General features: G+C 38.9%; 1 protein-coding gene across 4 annotated transcripts in view; it reads left to right on the forward strand.

Annotated features, from left to right (window-relative positions):
• Positions 1-18735, forward strand: part of MYO1B (myosin IB) — a 168014-nt gene that overhangs the window by 105319 nt on the left and 43960 nt on the right. For all 4 annotated transcript variants that reach the window (XM_065413246.1, XM_065413248.1, XM_065413247.1 and 1 more), the window contains exons 13-14: positions 12404-12508; positions 15165-15227. In XM_065413246.1, coding sequence (XP_065269318.1) covers positions 12404-12508; positions 15165-15227 — 168 coding nt within the window. The remainder of the gene's footprint in view (positions 1-12403; positions 12509-15164; positions 15228-18735) is intronic.

An 18735-nucleotide genomic window follows, 5' to 3' on the forward strand; every position in this document is an offset into this window, starting at 1 on the left:
CATAGCAGCAAAATGGAAGACTAAATGCTTTTTTCCTCTCACATGTATATTGAACTATACTGTAGTTTATAAAATGCTTAAAATAGTAAATTTGAAAATGGAACAAGTTTGTTCATTTAGTGTCCAATCCTACCAAATGCTGAGCAAACTCAACTTCTGTTGAAGTAGATGGGATAAGAAGTACTCTATACCTCACAGGATTAAACTCATAGGGTGAAATTCACCCAGGTACACAGGGCAATCAAAGGTCATTGTGGGACCACAAGATATACAGCTGTATATTAAGGGCATGATCCAATGCTCACTGAAGTCAATGGGAACCTTTCCATTAACAATGAGGGGTGTTGGGTCAGGTCCTATAATATGGCTTAGATTGTGTAAATTCTAAATTTTTAATTGTAAGGAATGAAATGTTTTGATTTTTCCTGTTACAAAATAAACCAAAAGTTGTTTTGAATTTATATAATATAAAATTTTAAAAAAATCAAAGTTGGAACAGAACATTGCAGTTTTGTCAAAACAAAATGTTTCAATTGACCTGGTACTAATTTTTGTCCAGAATTTCATTTTCTGAGAAATTTCAAAAAAATTTGTTCTGTTTTCTGTTTCAAAATTGTGTATTTTCCTTCAAAAAGACCAATCCATTTCCCACCTGGCTCTTATTGGAACAAAATCCTAACACTGAAATTATTAAATTGGTAAACAGGTTTTAGTCAAACATTGTGCAGGTATAGTGGAATGATTTTTATGGTCAGGTAAATGAATCTGCATTAAGTAAGTTCAATTAAATAACAAAGATACATGGCAAAACCTGTATTTATGGAGCCTTTTTATAAATGATGGTACTGCACGTGTGCAGTCAAAGACAGTTAAGGAAATGCTTATAAGAAATAGTTGCATAAAAAATCTAGCCACTATCAAACAAAAATACATGTTGGTAAAACTAGTTATATATCAAATAGTAAACTAATCTGCTGTAATTGAATGAAACATTATGTAATATATGCAGTACAATACATCAAGATGATGTGAGATAATCATCTGCAACATTTTATATTTTCTAGCTTAAATGGTACAGATATTTTACAAAAGGATTGTTATACATGTAGAATTTTAGCTGACATATAGCTAATGGCAGTGAATTTACAGAGCTAATTATTATTCTTAGTATTTCCAGGAATTGATTATAAATTCCCCTTAGGAGCCAATTAGTACATGTTTTGTTATCTCTTAAATTAACATGCACTGTCTTGAAGGTTAGAACTACAATAATGTACATGATGGATTTTGATGATAAAAGTGCATTTGGCATGCCTTTCCACCTGGAAACCTGTAACGTAAATTTGAAACTTGATTCAGTGTTAAAAATTATAATTGCTTATTTTAAACTAATCTCAAACAAAGTTAACTACCACTTGGGTTAGCATTAATACACCTTCTGTTGACTTGGATACCTTTTTAGACTGCCTTGTAAAAGTGCAGCATTAATCCGCACTTTTCTGTTGCATGTATTTTTCTGTTTATCTTTAGTTAATGTACAAAATATAAATATTTGCTTTGTTACATTTATAAGATCAGCTATATGAGAAATAAGGGAAGGAAGGTGGCGGAGGAGAGAAACGTGTTAGAAAATACAGGAGGGAAGGTACTTATTTTTCAACCTTTGCCCAACCATTGGCAAACCAATATATTCTGTTCGTTTACTGATGAAGGATGAAATCCTGGCCCCATTGAAGTCAATGGCAAAACTTCCATTGACTTCAGCAGGGCACAGTTTCACCTCAAATGTTTAAGTTGCCCATGAGGGCCTCTGGAAGTATCAGACTAACTTGCTTGTAACAAGCTACTCCTGTTTAGAATCTAATTACAGAGCTTTTGGAATACCTTATCAGACAGTTCACTTCCATTGCTAAAATTTTCCTGGCTGATCATATTTTTCCTGTTAAGAAGTAATTTCTCTTAGTATTTCTCAGTATCACTGGGTTTAACTTTTCAAAATGCAATGTAACTTTTGTGAAAATTTCTAATGGTTTTTCTCCCAGCTCTCCCTAGCTTCCTTTTGAGAAGTTTGAATATAAAGCTAGCTGGGCTGCTTCTTAGGGCTTTGTTTAGTTGATCGAGGCACTGTGTCAAAAACTGACTTGCTAAAACAAAACAGAATGTAGCAACTTTTCATTATTCTTTAGGCAATATCTGTCTATTTTTATATACTCAATGCTGGCAGAAAAAGGAGCTAAAAACATTTAAAATTTGGAGTGACTCTTCCCATAGCCCATCTTTCTGGGAATAAACTCTCTTATGGCCCTCTCTTGCACCCCATCATCTCTAGACTTCGCCCCTTATAGAAATGTCTGTGCAAATCCCTTTCATCTTAGCTCACAGAAGAAACCAGCTCGTGAAATCAATAGAAAATATACTCGAGAGCAAAGACTGTGTTTCATGACAAGTCATAAATTCCTGGTTCAGGACCATTATAAAGCATGGAAGGTGTGGTGCTAATCTGATAATTGTGACTGGAGATGGAAGGAAATAGACAGGTATTTCCCCAAACACTAGACTATGGTGTTGAAACCAGAATAAAATGTTACCACCACATCATGTTGTTCTCTTGGTTCAATTAGTATAATTTACCAGGCTTTGCACAGGTCTTTTTAAAATTCTGTGTCATCTGGACACTTTAATAGTGGATTTAATAGTGAATTAAAATCTGGACAAAACAATCAACTCCAGAAAACTGCAACCTGTCCACATGGTAAATGACCCATCATCAGGCCCAAATTAATATGTATACACTTCAAACATCATATGATATTAGCTGAAAATTGAGCACCATTGAGACACCATTGAGACACGTGTAAATTCCCTAGCAATTTTCCCTTGAAATACTATATCAAGACAGACCACATGGCAACAAAGTATTACCTGAAAGCACGTGAGAAACATGCTCCTTTATACTTTGCTAGAAGGCATTTCACATTCATCAGTTCTTCATGCAGGTAAGGTAGTCTGAGGCAGAGTACAAACACTTAATCGGATGCTGTCAGAGAACTCTTTGGTCATGAATGGCAGCTGATGATATGCTACCCACACACAATTTTTTACCAGTGTGACACCTTGATAATGGTTCCATTCATCGTCACATAAAAAAATTAAGTTGTATTGTTTGTAGACAGGCCTGTTCTGAGAAGCAAAAGAAATGGATTCACTTCTATAAATATAAATAATATAATTACATAAGCCACCATCCTGGCTTTAAAGGTAGATAACATCTGTGCTGAGGTAATGCCATCAGAAATATAAAAGAAGATAATGTCATGATTAGCAACACATCTTTCCTTATTAGAGTTGTACTTACAATGAATAATGTTGTTGTTGTTGTTTTTTAAAAGAGAGATGTCCATATAAGAGGGTGAAGAATTATATTAAGGAAGGGAGGTTTTGTGTTTATAGCAGAGAAATAGGCTTCAGAAGATCTGAGATCTATTCTCCGCTCTATCACAAACTTTCTGACACCTTGCCTAAGTCTCATAACTTCTCTTTGTCTAAGTTTCTCCCCTGTAAAATGGGAACACTAATACCTACCTCTTGGTGGTTGTAGTGGAATGTGTTGGGTTCTTTAAGAGTAATTGCTGCTAGCCCAGATGATACTAGGGCATACGCCTTCAAAGAAGACCAAGCTGGGAGATGTAGTACCAGAGGAGTCATGTGATTGCCAGGACTATATAAGATGAAGCATGCTACTTAGGGAGAGTCCAGAAACAATGCCTGCAAGAAATTATTTCCTTGCCACCTTCTATTCCCTCTAGACAGGCTTCCTCCAAATCCTTCCTCCACCCGAATTCTCCCTAAATGAACCCCAAAGGCTTTTTTCCTAGATGGTCCTGGCAATCGCATGAGCCCTCTTTGACTACACCTTCCAACAATCTCTCCTATGAACTACATCTCCCCAATGCTCTTCCTTGAAGGCTTGAGTCCCAGTAGCATCTAGGCTAGTGGTGTCCACTTTTAAAGAGCACAGCACACTTTGCTACAGTGGTATTGTGATTATGTTATGAGATAATCTGAAGGCAAGTGCAACAGAGATGCAGTTTTTAAAAATTTATTATGAGGTGGCTAGCTAATAGATGGAAGCATTGTATCAACAATTCAACTGAAAACAGAACTTGTGTATATACTGTAAATATATAAATCTCAGTTCTGGATATAAATGTTTCATTTTTATACACACACAAGTCTTTTCTGATACCCATCAACACAGAAAGGGTACTGAAAAATTGATTGCTGTGCTGGTGTACGTGTACTCAACCAGTTGTGCAATCTACAGAGCAAAGCCCATCAAGTGTATAAGAGTAGAACTAAGTCTTAAATCTGTTATTTATCATGTGCATCTGCTGGCTAGCTTTGTGAAAGTGGAACACACAACTCTGTAAGCCTTACATAAAGAGTGTTGCTTGTTCTTTGTTTTTTGGTTGGATTGCTAGATGGCAGAGTGGAGCTTTTAAAATACATTTTATAAAAAAAAAAAAACTGATTTACTGAATTTTAACTTTTTTTTGGTTAAGAAATAATTGAAGCTCATTATGTAGTATTCATCACCACTGTAAAACATGTTGATTGTATGCTTTTCAGAAATGGATTCTGTCATAATTTTAAAGATGAGCAAAATATAGATTACACAGAAACTGTGTAAAAGGGCTAAGGGCTCTGCGCTAAAGCAGTGATGAGTTCCATGATGTGCGAATGGACCAACATTATTTAGGAGGTCCTTACTATCTCTAGTTTCTATGATTCTAGGACTAATTTGCTAACCTGTGTTTGTGATGTGATTATATCTGAGTTTTCTTTGTGTAACACACACACACTATGTTTGTTGGAGCCACAGTTGATTCTTGCCCGTCCCACTCACCACTTGGTTTTATCCTGCGTGTACCAAAAAATGCAGATGAGAACAAGATGTGTTCAGTGGGCCTGATTATCTTTCTTCGCCCCTGAAATCATTGGGTGTTTTGTCATTGACATTAATAGGAGCAGGGGCAGGCCCAGTTATCTAACTGTGGGAAATGTGGAATCCATGTGATTTGGGCATATGTTCTTGTTACTGCCTTAATTATACATTTTGGTGTAACTAATGAATGGGAATTATATTTTGGAAATTTTTTTACTACAGATATCTGAAATATGTACATTTAAACGTCATGCTTCTAGGGTTCTTTGCCTAGAGATATATCTTTACAGAAATATGTGCACTTAAAATCTGCTTTCCATGAGCATTTTTTTCCGTAAAGTTTGATTGCGTGAATGTTCATGAAAGTGAATACAAAAGTGGGACCATAGGGAATTCATCTTGACATCCAATTAAAAATTTGTGGGACATGTTTTGTGGAATTTGTTGAGCTCTTTTATCAATACTGTGGAGGTGTAGTTTTTCCCTCTCAAAGAAGAAGTCCAAGGTTTTTAAAAAATCAACAGTTGTATTGATGGATGTATTATAAACACACAACTGTCTGTAAAGAGCTTCTCTATAGGGTCCACCACCAGAGTATTTAAGCTTTTTCCCAGGAAAACTTCAATCCCTAAAGGACTTCAAGGAATAAATATTGAACAACAAATACCTGTGGAAACTTCTGAGGGGTGAAAAAGTTAGATTGTTCTGACCTTAGTTGCATGTAAACAACCATTTTCTGTGGCAGGGAGAAATGATATCTCTTTCATCTCTTTCCCTCTTATTTGCAGTCTTCTGGCCAGGGCCGGCTCCAGGCACCAGCGTAGGAAGCAGGTGCTTGGGGCGGCCAATTCAAAGGGGTGGCACTCCGTCCGGTACCGGGGCAGCACGTCCGGGTCTTTGGCAGCAATTTTGGCGGCAGGTCCCTCATTCCCTCTCTTCCTCTTTGAGCTGCTGCCGAATTGCCGCCGAAGAGGAAGAGAGGGGGCACCCGCCGCTGAACTGCCGCCGAAGAAGCGGTGCGATTGAGCTGCTGCCGAAGTCTTTTTTTATTTATTTTTTTTTCCCCCGCTTGGCGGCAGAAAAGCTGGAGCCGGCCCTGCTTCTGGCAACATTCCCACCTTCCTAGCACCTATATTCTGTAATTCCTCCTTTACAAATCAAGTCTCACTTGCACATCTGTTAAAATCTCCATCCTTCTAGCATGACCTCATATCTGGATATAGGTTAAATCTTCAGGCCTACTGCTTGGTTCATCACATCATTCCTTTCAGTGAACCAAGCATCTAGGCTTTCCTTTATGGTCTCCCTTCCCAGCTCTTTTTCCTCTGCAATTTTTGGCAGTAGCCTACGCAGGTTGCCAGAGCTGCCCTGGATCCTCCACCTACCTTGGGGACGCTTTCTTATGTTTAAGTTGGGGCAGAGGAGCTGTGGTACAGATAAAAGGAATTACACATTTTGGGGAGTGCGTGAGACCAGAAGTCAGTTACCTGCTACTTAAAAAAAAAAAAAATTAACTAATATGTTAATTTTAAAGGAGCCAGTTCTGTTGCGTTGGATACAAACTGGGACAACTCTGAACGTGTTTGGGTTTTTTTTGTAAAGAGTTCAACTTTCCTATAAGGTAGTCTTGTTTGTGTAGTATTGTGTTATATTTGTTAAAACAAACAAATAAAAAACTTTTTGAAATTTAACAGTCTGTGGAGTGTGTGTGGGGAGATCTTCTAAGGCACAAATGTGGGTTAGGCATCCAACTCTCATTGACTTTCAATGGGAGTTAGGCAGCTAACTGTCCTTGGTTCCTTTGAAAAATTTCCCTTGTAGTGTACCTCAAAAATAGACACACATTGCCTATGAGAGGGAAAATGTGAGAGTATAAAATAATTTCACAGAAGAATATCCCCTCTCTTTAGAATCTTTAGCAACTCCTTTAATTAAGGCTATGGCTACACTGGCGTTTTACAGCGCTGCAACTTTCTTGCCCAGGGGTGTGAAAAAACACCCCCCTGAGCGCAGCAAGTTACAGCGCTGTAAAGCGCCAGTGTAAACAGTGCCCCAGCTGTGGAGGTGGACTACCTGCAGCGCTGGGAGAGCTCTCTCCCAGCGCTGGCGTGCGACCACACTAGCACTTCAAAGCGCTGCTGTGGGAGCGCTCCTGCAGCAGCGCTTTGACATTTCGAGTGTAGCCACGGCCTAAGAAAGTAGTCTGTATTGTCTTCAACAGGAGTACAAAGCTTGTCTTGTTTCGCCCTTCTGCTGTTGCTTCTAGCTTAACCCTATCTTCATAGTGTTGGTAGAAATCATATGTGCGGTTATTTTTACATCTACATTTTCATGGTGAGTTGCCATGGTATACCTGAGATACTCCTGCAAATCCTATCTAAACCTATAAATGTCTTTCCTGCTTTTACTATTCTGACAACCATTTTCAGTTTAGCCATTCCAAGGCATTTCTGCCTGAGGCCACTCTATGAACTTTGCTTCAATTAACTCTTTTTGGTAAAAATCTCATTCTTTTGTGTCTTGTCTGTGGTATCTACTCAAGCCAGTATCCTTTTAGGTCAGGAATATCCATCTGTATTGTTTCTGATAATTTTATGTGTTGCATGGCTAGAACTTAACATAAAATAAATCAAACTATTAAACATAAACAACTTTTCTTTAGACTGAAACCCTTATTCATGACCCTGAAGGACTTGGATTCAGGATTAGACATGTGTTATACTCACTATTGTTAGCAGTTAATTTTGCTTAATATTCTAAAGCAGAGGTTGGCAACCTTTCAGAAGCGGTGTGCTGAGTCTTCATTTATTCACTCTGATTTAAGGTTTCGCGTGCCAGTAATACATTTTAACGTTTTTAGAAGGTCTCTTTCTATAAGTCTATAATATATAACTAAACTATTGTTGTATGTAAAGTAATAAGGTTTTTACAATGTTTAAGAAGCTTCATTTAAAATTAAATTAAAATGCAGAGCCCCCCGGACCGGTGGACAGGACCCGGGCCGTGTGAGTGCCACTGAAAATCAGCTCGCGTGCCATAGGTTGCCTACTCCTGTTCTAAAGCAAAGGGAATGGACCATGAAGCGGTAGCACACTGACATGGGTGTAAGAAAAATAGTTGCCTAATTTACCCACAGGCAGCATGTTTCTGCATCAGAGAGCAGACGTTAGCCCCATAGCTCTTATATTCCAAGACTTTACTGTATAAAGATGTCACCATTTGACAGACTTTGATGCCCAATAGTTTGACACTTAGTAAACAAAGAAAAATGTGTGTGATCAAGAGATTAAGAGGCATGGATTTGGTCATGTTGAATCAGTACAGAATCACAGGACTAGTCTGACTACATTTTCAGGTTGCCATTCACTGTCGCAACTGATTAAAGATTGAGAGAATTGACCATCTGCATCTATAGATTTGGATGTATGTTTGTATCTATCCCAGGTGACGTTTCATTTGCTAGCATCTTTCATTTGACTTGAGAGACTGAGAATGTTCTTTACCCCGGTGAAGGTCTGCAGTGGCTTCCTGGGTGCAGCTAGTATAGTATTGCTGTAAAATGCAATGATTAAATAGACGTTTCCAGCATTAAAAGAACAGACTACATCATGGAAAAGAAGCATTACTGGTAAAGCTTGGAAAGTGCAAGGCTTCTGATCATTGAGATTTTTTTTTACAATATTTGAAATTCAACAGCTTTTATAGAGAAACTTTGAATCTAAAGACATTGTTCCTTTCCCCCTTATTTGTGATCCCTAATCATCGTTAAAGCACTTACTGTCTCTAGAGCTAAATGTTCAGAAAAAGCAACAAATATTGTATGATCCTAGGAAGTATATTTTAAGCCCACTTTTCCTAGTGGAGTTTGGTGGGCCACAGTCTTTAGCTTGATGGTAATCAGTAGTTAAGAAAAAACAACAATAAAAAAAAAAAAAAACAACCAGCCAACCAAAGCCTCAGTGAGAAGCATTATAAAATATACAGTATCATGTTTATTTCATGGCAACATGATTGGCCAATAGGATTCTAAGTATATCTAAATTGGGAAAATATATGTTATTCAAGGACTTTTGTTGTATTACTGAATTATATAAATATACTATAGACTGATACATTGATAAGTTAATGTGATAGCTTGATAGTAGCTGTTTTTCAATTAAGTATTTGCCTGTAGTTCAGGGCCGCCCGGGGGGGGGCAAGTGGGGCAATTTGCCCCGGGCCCCGCAGGGGCCCCCACGAGAGTTTTTCGGGGCCCCTGGAGTGGGGTCCTTCACTTGCTCCGGGGGCCCCAGAAAACTCTCGCGGGGCCCAGGCCCCCGGAGCTTCTTCCGCTCCAGGTCTTCGGTGGCAATTCGGCGGCAGGGGGTCCTTCTGCCCTGGGACCCGCCGCCAAAGACCACAGGCCCCCTGAATCCTCTGGGCGGCCCTGCTGTAGTTGGGGTTTTTTGGGTAGAATTTCAGACAGCTGTGAAAAGAAATGTAAGTCTTTCCTAAGTATAACTTAGTTTAACTTTAAAAAAAAAACAAACTTGATGTATGTCTATAGTTGCAGTTATCCTGTATTAATAGTCACTTGTGGAAGTTCAAGTACACTGTCTCTTGTATCCTTTATTGTAATTAAAATACAATTTATGTATTCCACTCAGTCGTACGTGGAAATGCCAATAATAATAAAGATGTCCTGCTTAAATTGATTGCTATAGTGACAAATTCCAGTATATTGATGGTTTTAAATAGAATTTAATTTTCTATTTTAGGTGATTTGTGAAGGAAAAAAATATTTAGATTTTGGGTTTTGCTTTTCTTTAACAAACCATCAATATGCTGGATTTTTAAAAAAGCAAATCTAAAAACTGTCTCAATGTGTGAATAATAATAAACATTTTATATATGTAACATACACACACTTTTAGTCTGTAGAATTTAGTACTAATCACTATTCCGTATGGAGATGCTTATATTGAGGATTACGGAATACAGTTTGTAAACTTAAAGTCCTATCTTTGTCCTTGTAAAAGGACGAAAATAATCCCTAAGGAAGAACATTTTTTTGGTGGTGCATAGGGTTACCGGACTTCAGGATATGGTCTGTATCTCACCACTGTTTTGGCAAAGGAGATATGTCAGTTTGACTCTGTTCTCCTCAAAGGCATCACTCTTGATATATTTAGTTTATCTACATATGTCAAACTTTTACCCATTCTTCCTTGAATGTGTTGTAGCTCCTTCCCCTGTAACAAGGTTTATCTATTAATAGTCATAGGGTCCTATATGTGACTGTCCAAGTCAAATGCTGTTCACTGACCAGAAAGAAGTGCAACATGGGAGAACTCCTGTTTTAGGTCACATTGCCAAGTAGCTAAAATAACTATGCATGCATCTCTACATAGGTAACATTTAACATTCATACTGCATTTTACATCTTCAGTGTGATGTACAAACATGAATCTGTATCAAGCTATGGCTATGTAAACTAAAAGATGCCACTGTACTACTGTGTTTATATCTGTCAGCTCTCATTCGGTGTAGCTTTGTATACTGTAGTGCTACGGAAATTGTATAAGGACTGATTGCAGTTTATGTAATTTGTCTTTTTGCAACAGAATGCAGTAAGTATGACTTGTTTGCAGTGCAGTTTTGATGCATGCTACATTTTGAACCTTCTCTTCTAGAGCTATGAAAAATTTCCAAACCCTGATCTGTAATTAAGCTTTGAGGGAGGGTCAGGATCTGAAGGGGCTGCAGAAAAAATTTGGGTATGTCTACACAGCAACTAGACACCCCTGGCTGGCCTGTGCCAACCGACTCGAACTCGCAGGGCTCAGCCTGTAGGGCTGTTTCATTGTTGTGTAAATTTCTGGGCTCGGGCTGGAGTCCAGGCTGTAGGACCCTGTGAGGTGGGTGGGAGGGTCCCAGAGTTAGCCCAAGCCGGGAAGTCTACACAGCAATAAAACAGCCCCACAGCCCGAGCCCTGTAAGCTGGAGTTGGCAGGAATTGGCCAGCTGCAAGTGTCTAGTTGCTATGTAGACATAGCCTTAGAGATCAGCTTTGATTTTGCTCTTGCTTAAACCCAAATTGATATGGGTAACTATGCTACTTCAGCTTTTCCTAATCTGCTTGAGTGTGTTCTTAATCATGGTTTTAGTATTTTAGCAGCTAGTTGATTAAACCGATGTTTAAAAAATTGCAAGTTTTTTTTTTATTATCAAGAAATTTGTCAGTGTAACTTCAGCTTCATAGGTATTGTGCAGCAGATTTGTGACGGGTATAACTTCAAGGTTTAGTTTGTTACGCAAATATCAGTCCTCCAGAATAACCAAAGACATAGCCATATTAGCTAGTAAAAAAGTTACGTGTTGGAATGTCTTTAATTAAGAATTAATTTAGTAAGAACTAAAACTACTTTTACATAACTGTAAGTAAAATCGCTCTAATAGATATGCATATTCAAAGTGTTAATGAGTTATGAACACTTACTAAGGAGAAAATAGAGCCTAGAATGTGTCTTTTTGTTAATAAACACATTTTAAGCATGTATCAGAAAATATGTAACTGGACACTGGTTGCCTTGATTTAAGATAATTGAAATAAAGATATTAGCTAAAACCTTTTAGAGTGAAATCCTGGCCCCTTGGAATTCAATAGCAGTTATACCAATGACTTCAATGGGGCTGCAATTTCATCCATAGTATTTAGGAACTTGTCCCAATGATAGCTTCACAGAGTCTGAAATGCATTATTTTGGAAGTGTACTGTGGTGATATCCAAAATCTGACATTCCGTAGTTTGATATGCACCACAGTGCCTCTGAGTGGCCACACGCCCTGCTAGTCAGAATCCATAGGGAAATGTAATATTTCATTTACTATGGATCTTATAACAATACTGATAATACACTTTTTACTTTTATATCTGCTCTCTCAAGCAATACTGGTTAATCAGTGAATGCAAAGGCATATCAATTTAAAAAAAACCATGATGTTAGAGGGTAGACTGACATCTATATTTTGCTGTGCAGGGTAAAGGGGTTTCATGGTTTTGTTTCAGAGCCTGGAGAAACTTCCCTTTAGGTGCTCCCAATGTATCACATGCTAGGAGTGGGTTGTTCAGGGGGAAGGCTTCTCTACATGGTCTCTTTGCTCTGGCATCATGGGAAATTGCCACATTATATTATAATAGCCCCATATTAACACCCCACCATGAGGAAACACCATAAATCAAACTTGTAGTTTGCAGTCCCTCGTAGTGGGGAAAATCACATGAGAAGATTTTACCCTAAATTTTGAAATTGTAATCCATTTTTAACAATGTATATATGGAAATGCCACCTTTAAAACCAGAAAGAGTAGCCAGTAAAGCTGCTTGTAGACTAAAGGCCTTTGCTGTAACTTACTCCAACTGAATTCCAGCACGATACATGCAACAAATGAACAGAAATGTGTTGATTTGTTTTACAGGACAACAGCTTTGAGCAGTTCATTATTAACTATTGTAATGAGAAGCTGCAGCAAATCTTCATTGAACTCACCCTAAAAGAAGAGCAGGAGGAATACATACGAGAGGTAATGTTCAAATTCATTTATCTGTATGATCACTTCTTACCCACTTGCCAATATACACCTTTTCTGGGCACAGTACCCAGCGTTCTCTTTCTGAACCTGAGCCTGCCATGGAGAGTAGCTCTGTTTGTTGCCACATGCTGTCAGAGTTCCCAGGGTAACTGCACCTCTGATCCCCGCTATAGGTCTCAAACCTCTGTTACCTTTCTCAGGGCAGAGTCTCATGACACATTCCCTTCTAGACTGGGGATTTAGGCTATGGTTCACTGTGATCACCTTAGCAGATCTGATGGTAGTTCAGCACCTGCGGCCCTGTCCTCTGAGAAATGACAGGGTTATACAGTGACCAACCACCCTTCATAAAGCAAAGTATTATTTATTCAGAGCAAAGGTGTTACAGAGAAAAATATACCTTAAAAAACAATAAACAGCTTATATGCGGGTCTGGCTTACCAAGTGTCTTCTATCTTCCATGTGGAGACCCTGGTGCAGGTTCAGAGAACTTCATGTCCTCTCACAGGGCCTGTCCCTCTCGTCACAGTCTCATGATAGTTCTGTGTGTATATCTCTCTCTGTCTGACACAGGACTCCTTCATCCCCCAGTGTCAGGCTGGTCACTTGATACAATTTTCAGTCCTTTGACTGGCCTCTTGAACCAGTCTATGCAATTTTCCCAGGAAACTCTTTAGCTCCCTCATAGAGCTAAAATACAAAAGAAAATATACTTTTATTTCACAGTATGATCTTGTCGGGTGTAAAATAGACTGAACTTTCAAATAGATGCATTATTAGTGACAGATGAGTGATAGTTCTAAGATCAGTAAGGTAGATGAAATGGGAGAAGTGTGGTGGAAGTAATTGCATATAGATTTCTCTAAGGGTATGTCTAAACCAGTGGCTCTCCATCAGGGGTCTGGGGACCCCTGGGGGACTGCAGACTGCAAGGAGGTTTCATGGAATCCATCAAAATAAAGCAGAGAACAGGGCCGGCATTAGACTTGCTGGGTCCCAGGGCAGAAAGCTGAAGCCCGAGTCCCATCACCTGGGGTTGAAGCCGAAGCCCAAGCAACTTAGCTTCATGGGGCCCCCTGTGGCGTGGGGCCACAGGCAATTGCTCTGCTTGCTACCCCATGACACTGGCCCTTCCTTTTTATCTGCTGGATACACAGAGAAACGGTTGTTGTGGCACAGGTGGATAGTGGAGTTTTAATAGCATGTTGGGGGGGCCTCGGAAAGAAAACTGTTGAGAAACCCCATGTCTAAACAACAACAACAAAACCATCCCATGACAGTGAGTCTCAGAGCCTGCCAACTGATTTGGCCTTGCGCTGCGGGGCTAAAAATAGTCTAGACATTCAGGGTTCGGTTGGAGCCTGGGCTCTGAGACCCTTCCCCCTTGCAAGATTGCAGAGCCTGGGCTCCAACCTGAGCCCAAACATCTACACTGCTATTTTTAGCCCTGCAGTACAAGCCTTGTGATTCCGAGTCAGTTGACCTAGGCTCTGAGACTTGCTGCTGCGGGTCTTTGTTTGCTCTGTAGACATGCCCTTAGTTTTCTGCAGTGAGTTCTTACAATGAGCCATACATGCTGTTTTAAGAATAAACTATGAATATGACTTTTGGAGCCTAAATTAGTATGCTTTGGTGGTGTAGAGTGGCTGGGCCTAAAGTTACAAAGTTTTTATTGATTCTAGCAATATTCCCCACTACTATATATATAGGCCATAGGAAATATCTTTCAAAACTGTAGAAACTTGTGTGCTGTCTGTATTCAGATTGAATGGCACTATTGTGTTGTGTAAATATTTTTGAAAATTGGATAGACTTTCTTCCTGCCTTATAATCACGAAGGCAATGTGGAGCTTTGGCAAACCTTTTTTTTTTTTTGCATTGATTGGTCAAGCACTTGAAAAGATAATTACTGTAATTTACTTCATGAATTAAATTTCAACCACTCTGAAGAAACTAAAATATTAGATGTTACTCTAGAATACAAATTAAGTATGGAATTGAAATGCTTGTATTTTTACTTTATAAATTTGGCTATATCCCTCCGAGTCTGAAACTCTCGTGGTTTTTTCTGTCATTCATTGTCATCTGGTGTAGGGCTATTATTCCATACTTGGAAGTTCTATAGTTGATTTTAATATGTTAATTTTTTTCAAATATCTGAATAACAGCCAGACTCAGTGGGTTTTTCAGATGATCTCATCTAAATTTAAGCTTTTTTTTTTTTTTTTTTTTTGCTCCTGAACGAAAATTAAGAACAGAAAAATCTTGGTCTTAGATTCTTGTACTGAAATTATGACTTATTTCCTTATAAACATTGTAAGTGTACACAAAGCATTACTGACCCAAGGCCTTGCAGTATAAAATTTTGGCTTGTTTCCAATTAAGTGCATGGGAAATTGACACAGATTGAAGAAGGGAATGGAAAGCAAGTCTGGAAACCATTCAAGGGCATTCATTTTGGCCAAATAATGTTAGTGGTAGATTGCATTTTTTAAATAAAATGTTAGGATCCAAAAATCTACATATATAGGGCTGACTTTTAAAAGGGTATTTTAATAAATAGGAATGCAATAAAAACATGCCAATAGAGAGAACTCCTGCAGTTATTTCTCTCGGTTCATATATTATATGCTTTTTGTTTTTATAGGATATTGAATGGACTCATATTGAATATTTCAACAATGCCATAATTTGTGACCTGATAGAAAATGTAAGTTGCAATTGCTACTTTCAAAGATTTTGCCTTTGTGAATTCTTCTTCTAAAATTTGAATTAAAATTTGAAAATTAAGATGTATAAAATAGAAATATCGTAACTGCATTGAATTAAAATTAGTTTGTAATGAGAGCTTTTTAGCGTATTGATTTCAGAAACAAGTGACCCTCTGACTTTGTATTAAATCACAGTTCACTTATTTTATTATACTAAAGATCTAACGTATTTCAAAAGTGTGAAATGGACAAAGATAGAGTTTATATGTCATTGCATTTTCTCTTATAGATCTGCTGCACTTAATGTATTCTTGTTATCTCACTAATATCAGTTTATTTCACATAATCAGTGTTTTGATGCAGTGCTGTTTTTATTAGAAGACATCATGAGCAACTGCCAGTCATGCTGTAAATAACTTTGGTTTTTTTTAATGGTAACCAGGCAACTCAGTTATTGAGTTATTGTATGCTTCTGATACTTGTACTTAATCACAGTAGTTCATGTTGATTTAACACATATTCTGTTTCATGTCATGCTAGTTCCTTAACAACAATGCAAACTGAAACATTGTTTAACCAATAGTACAAAATGCATGCTAGTTTTGCCCATAAATTGATTACTTTACCTCCTTTTGAGTAGAAGGCTATAGATTAGCTCTTATATAAACAAAATAGGAGAAAAAATGAAGTTTAGGTTAAAAGTTAAAAGTCAGAAGACTCAAATCTCAAGAATGTGCATTCAGAAACCAAATGTGTGTTGGGGAGAAGGGGTGAGAAGGGGTGAGGAAAATGGAACCTAGGCAGATTTTGAGTTGCTGTGAAGAAGGGCCCATTTTCTAGGTCGCACACTTTAAATGTTAATTAAGATACTGTGAATGGTTAGTGCATCATCTTCAAAAGTTCATAAGTGTAAATGTGGAGATTGTATATTTTAGTCAAGTGGAATAAGTCACTATACTGGGAGTAGGGGGGGCTGGCTGGGGTTCTATCCCTAGGTCTGTTGCTGACCTGTTATGTGACTTTGAACTCCATACTCCATCTGTAAAATCGGGAGATACCTTTCTTTATGAAGTGCTTTGAACACTATATAGTAGCTTGTTAGTATTATCAATTAATTAAAAAACACTTTCAAACTGAGGGGTGTTCATAGTTGGCTTTTATAGGCCCTGCTCTATCAGAGACAGCAGAGTTTTACTGCTCATGCTGAGGGTGAATTTAGATGTAAGAATAACAGGAGTACTTGTGGCACCTTAGAGACTAACAAATTTATTAGAGCATAAGCTTTCGTGGGCTACAACCCACTTCTTCGGATGCATATAGAGTGAACCATATATTGAGGAGATATATATACACACACATACAGAGAGCATGAACAGGTGGGAGTTGTCTTACCAACTCTGAGAGGCCAATTAAGTAAGAGAAAAAAAACTTTTGAAGTGATAATCAAGATGGTTCAGTACAGACAGTTTGATAAGAAGCAAGTGTGAAAATACTTACAAGGGGAGATAGATTCAATGTTTGTAATGGCTCAGCCATTCCCAATCCCTATTTAGCCCTGAGTTGATTGTGTCTAGTTTGCATATCAATTCCAGCTCAGCAGTCTCTCGTTGGAGTCTGTTTTTGAAGTTTTTCTGTTTTAAGATAGCCACCCGCAGGTCTGTCAAAGAATGGCCAGACAGGTTAAAGTGTTCTCCCACTGGTTTTTGAGTATTATGATTCCTGATGTCAGATTTGTGTCCATTAATTCTTTTGCGTAGAGACTGTCCGGTTTGGCCAATGTACATGGCAGAGGGGCATTGCTGGCACATGATGGCATATATCACATTGGTAGATGTGCAGGTGAACGAGCCACTGATGGTATAGCTGATGTGATTAGGCCCTATGATGGTGTCACTTGAATAGATATGTGGACAGAGTTGGCATCGGGCTTTGTTACAAGGATAGGTTCCTGGGTCAGTGTTTTTGTTCAGTGATGTGTGGTTGCTGGTGAGTATTTGCTTTAGGTTGGGGGGTTGTCTGTAAGCGAGGACAGGTCTGTCTCCCAAGATCTGTGAGAGTAAAGGATCATCTTTCAGGATAGGTTGTAGATCTCTGATGATGCGCTGGAGAGGTTTTAGTTGGGGGCTGAAGGTGACAGCTAGTGGTGTTCTGTTATTTTCTTTGTTGGCCCTGTCTTGTAGGAGGTGACTTCTGGGTACTCGTCTGGCTCTGTCAATCTGTTTTTTCACTTCAGCAGGTGGGTATTGTAGTTTTAAGAATGCTTGATAGAGATCTTGTAGGTGCTTGTCTCTATCTGAGGGATTGGAGCAAATGCGGTTATATCTTAGAGCTTGGCTGTAGACAATGGATCGTGTGGTGTGTCCTGGATGGAAGCTGGAGGCATGTAGGTAAGTGTAGCGGTCAGTAGGTTTCCGGTACAGGGTGGTATTTATGTGACCATCGCTTATTAGCACAGTAGTGTCCAGGAAATGGACCGCTTGTGTGGATTGATCTAGGCTGAGGTTGATGGTGGGATGGAAATTATTGAAATCATGGTGGAATTCCTCAAGGGCTTCTTTTCCATGGGTCCAGATGATGAAGATGTCATCAATGTAGCGCAAGTAGAGTAGGGGCGTTAGGGGACGAGAGCTAAGGAAGCGTTGTTCTAAGTCAGCCATAAAAATGTTGGCATACTGCGGGGCCATGCGGGTACCCATAGCAGTGCCGCTGACTTGAAGGTATATATTGTCCCCAAATGTGAAATAGTTGTGGGTGAGGACAAAGTCACAGAGTTCAGCCACTAGGTTAGCTGTGACATTATCGGGGATACTGTTCCTGATAGCTTGTAGTCCATCTGTGTGTGGAATATTGGTGTAGAGGGCTTCTACGTCCATAGTGGCCAGGATGGTGTTTTCTGGAAGATCACCGATGGATTCTAGTTTCCTCAGGAAGTCAGTAGTATCTCGAAGATAGCTAGGAGTGCTGGTAGCGTAGGGTCTGAGGAGAGAGTCCACATAACCAGACAAGCCTGATGTTAGGGTGCCAATGCCTGAGATGATGGGGCGTCCAGGATTTCCAGGTTTATGGATCTTGGGTAGCAAATAGAATGTCCCTGGTCGGGGTTCTAGGCATGTGTCTGTACAGATTTGTTCCTTTGCTTTGTCAGGGAGTTTTTTTAGCAGATGGTGTAGTTTCTTTAGGTAATCCTCAGTGGGATCAGAGGATAATGGCCTGTAGAATGTGGTGTTAGAGAGCTGTCTAGCAGCCTCTTGGTCATATTCCAATTTATTCATGATGACGACAGCACCTCCTTTGTCAGCCTTTTTGATAATGATGTCAGGGTTGTTTCTGAGGCTGTAGATGGCGTTGTGTTCAGCATGGCTGAGGTTATGGGGCAAGTGATGTTGCTTATCCACAATTTCAGCCTTTGCACGTTGACGGAAGCAATCTAATTCAGCTCTTACATCTAATCTTAGATGTAAGAGCTGAATTAGTTCACAATGAAGAATTAGATCTTAAATTTGAACT

Source organism: Emys orbicularis, chromosome 11, assembly GCF_028017835.1.
Source record: "Emys orbicularis isolate rEmyOrb1 chromosome 11, rEmyOrb1.hap1, whole genome shotgun sequence".
Classification (NCBI taxonomy): Eukaryota; Metazoa; Chordata; order Testudines; family Emydidae; genus Emys; species Emys orbicularis.